Source organism: Chaetura pelagica, unplaced genomic scaffold (genome assembly GCF_000747805.2).
Source record: "Chaetura pelagica isolate M959 unplaced genomic scaffold, ChaPel_1.0 scaffold10, whole genome shotgun sequence".
Lineage (NCBI taxonomy): Eukaryota > Metazoa > Chordata > Aves > Apodiformes > Apodidae > Chaetura > Chaetura pelagica.
Window position 1 is genome coordinate 2678402 of NW_009952263.1, and position 3363 is coordinate 2681764.

Genomic DNA, 3363 nt, shown 5'->3' on the forward strand with positions numbered 1-3363 from the left:
GACAGTAGTTCGTCAGTGCTTAAAGCACTCAAGAAATGCACAGCTATCCCTTTTTCACTGCCATGCCCTGAGTAACTTTCATCACTGCTGTAATAAGATGGACTTACTCAGAAAACACTCGCATTGCTGTGACATGAGTTGCAGTGACTGTCTAAACACAAACCTAGGTGGATTGATACTATAAAAACAACAGTGAGCCAACTTTGTTCTTCTATGTTCTTAAAATGCCGTGAATCAGTCTTGGGACTTAACACCACAGAGATACTCCAATTTGTCCTTTCTATAATCCATATGAAAGTGGCTATTGTAATGGTATAAATAGGGGTGTTATTTAATAAATTACTTTCACCAATGCCAAAGTTCTGTGAAGCTTTGGAATGTAGCACTAGATTAGGTAATTAGCAGTCAATTCTTGGTAATGAGCAGAATTTTCATTTACTGGTTAAAAAGAAAGCTTCAGAGAATGTAGTTGATGAAATCTGAGTTCAGCAGAGAATATAATTGATTGAGGTGATCATGGTAGCTATCTACAGAGTAATCTCTTCCTCATCATTAGCAGTATCTCAAGGATATCTACTTCCCTGATTCCTTTCCATGGCAGCTGCAGGATTTCTTTAGTGTGTTGCATCATTATTCGTAAGATAACCACGTGGAACAGGATCATCAAGCCAGCACATCTTGTCAGATTCAGATGTACCAGGAGAGTAGGACAGTACCTGTTGGCTTTTTGTTTGTTTGTGTTTTGTTTTTTTTTCTCCAAAGGAAATATGTTTCTATGAATTTGGTTTCACTCAGGGATATTGAACTATTTGTTCTTGTGTTTTCACTCTAGAGCATTTTTTTTTTAAGCTATGAAATTACGCAGCTGTACTGTGATCTTAAGTGAACTTCTCAGTCTTTCTGTAATATTACCAACTAAGTTGAGGTTTCTTGTGACAAACAAAAGTTATTATTTCTTAGGTGACAGGCATGAAAGGAACTAATATCCTGTGGTGTCCTCTATTGTACTGCTGTATTACATTCTGATAAGGCAGAATATAGCTCCACATTGATCAACCCTAGAGCAAAATAGTGCAAAATTTTAAAGTCAGTAAGAGAAAAAGCAAGTAACTTAAATTTGTGGCTATTACTGCCTTTTAAATGTCTTTTTCTTTTTTTTTTTTTGTTTTTTTTTTTAATACCTTGTCTAGTAAACTTATATTTCTTCTGAAAATCAAGGTGTGGAAAGCTAAATGAGTAGGGCACAATGGTTTGAAAAACAGACTCCTGTTCCTGTTGTGAAGCTGCTAGTCAGAGAATACAAAGCTTTAGAAACATGAATGTAGAGGATCAATGCTTCAGTGCTTGCCTTTTCTTTCCAGGGTAATCTTTGTTTTCCTGAGAAAGTTGGAAAGTGAGTGTGAGAATCTTAGGTACTGCAAAAAACAAGGCCCAGCATTGGCTTTCATCTGTGGCTACCATGTCCTGCAGCAGCACATTATCACTCTGACTCAGCAGCTGCTGACCCCTTTATCCCCAGGTTGTCATATAAATAAAGTCTCTTCACAAGGCTGAATGTGTTGGTCCTCTAGCTAAAGGATTCAGACAGAGTCTATTGTCCTTTTTGCAAACCAGTGATACAAAGGGATTGTCAAACCCCTACAGAAGTTGTGGAGAAACCTTTGGTGTTCTCTTTTTGAGCTCTATGAATAGGTGAGTGGGTGTGGGTTATTTTGTTTGTTTTGTTTTGTAATATTTGATGGAGGGAATTGAAAAGCCTAGGAGACAGGGAGACTTATTCTGTGTATACCAGTGGATTATTTCTCCTTTGGATTTTTTTTGTCTTGACTTTTTTTTTTCTTTTTTTTCCCTTCAATTTGGTTGCCAGTTCCAAAGTTATCAGTAGGATATTCCAATGTGGATCAAAAATTGTACCTCTGTTACAGGAATGACTCTTTGATTAAGAGTGATGTCAGACACTGTCAGCCATTTTAAAATCAGGCTTGCAGCAGATGCTGAGAAAAAGATGAAACATAGAATGTTTTTTCAGTTGGTTCAAATTGAAGAGTGATATTGAATTGGAAAATGAATTCTGCTCTTTAAGATACTGCTTAGCAGATTCTGTCATGCTGTCCACCCTGTTCCTTGGTCTGTTCTGCATGGAAGACTTCTGGTTCAACTGTCACTTAAATACATGTCTGAAGATCTGAATCAGATGCTGTAGCCATGTTTTTAACCTCATCTGCATTTCTATTCTAGTGTTAGCTTATAGTTTCTTCTTCTTACCCAATTTTAATTTAACGGGCAAATCTTCAACCTTTTATATCCTCTCAGTTCCTTTTAGGCCCACCATCATCTCTGCTTTTGTAACCTGCTTTCTGCCAACCCTCCTATTTCATAGTTTTCTGAGTACACTTCCATATTTTTTCAGCCAATGGCCAACCCTATGCCTCTTCTCTTCCCCTGCATCTTTAAACCTATAACAGCCTCTGTGTTTTCTGTTTCCCAGCTTTCTTCTTTGCTGGAATTTGCCACATTACTAATTTATCTTTGTCTCTTTCTGCTGCTCAACTCTGCCTGGGAAGCCTCTCAGAAATGGGAGGCTGGAGATCACTGCATAAAAATAATTCCATTTACAAGCCATAATTAGGGTATGCTAAAATACCTGTTCTGAGGGGTATTTTTTCAAATGTTAAAATTATATGAACTGTGAAAAGGGGCAAAATTGGGGTTGCACTAATCTCGTTGTGGTGTTTCCACTCAGTCAGATATCCTAGGCTAAATCCTCAGTCACTTCATTTGCCTGTAAGGGCTAAACATTTATTTCTTGGGGCTAAAGTCTTTCCTTCTTGTAACTAATTGTGCTTTATATAAGGTTTTTTGTTTCACAAAGAAGGAGCAGTTTCAGCCATTTGTGAACATGTAGTGGAGGGGCTCTTCTTCCAATCTTTCAACTAGAGCAGTGGCCATAGGCTTCTCCTTCTGTTCCCTCTTTCCCACCCATGTATGTCTTTGGGCAATTGTTTCTGTGATACCCCCTCCAGTGACTTTTTGAGATTTGAGTCAGAATTCTTCTTCAACCTGCAACACTTTAGTGACTTTTTTAAGAAAATAACTTAAAAAAATAATAAAATCCCCTTGTTGACAGCACTGACTTCACTGGGTTTAGATTCATCCAGGGTTCTTAAACCACACTATCAGCTTTGGATCGTTTCCTGTACATACAGTTCTATTTTACCAAGTGATTGGTAGAGACAGGGAAAAAAGACTTTGACTTGTGAAGATAAAAAGGTTTGAAAATGCTTATCAACAATCTGTCTCTATTGTGTTTCTAACAGGGCCTCCTGAAGAAGTGTTACTCTGCCAAGGCTTCATACCTGTTTC

General features: G+C 37.8%; 1 protein-coding gene across 1 annotated transcript in view; it reads left to right on the forward strand.

Annotated features, from left to right (window-relative positions):
* GADL1 (glutamate decarboxylase-like 1) overlaps positions 1–3363 on the forward strand; it is a 70422-nt gene that overhangs the window by 23781 nt on the left and 43278 nt on the right. The window contains 1 exon segment of the mRNA XM_010007499.1: positions 3318–3362. Coding sequence (XP_010005801.1) covers positions 3318–3362 — 45 coding nt within the window.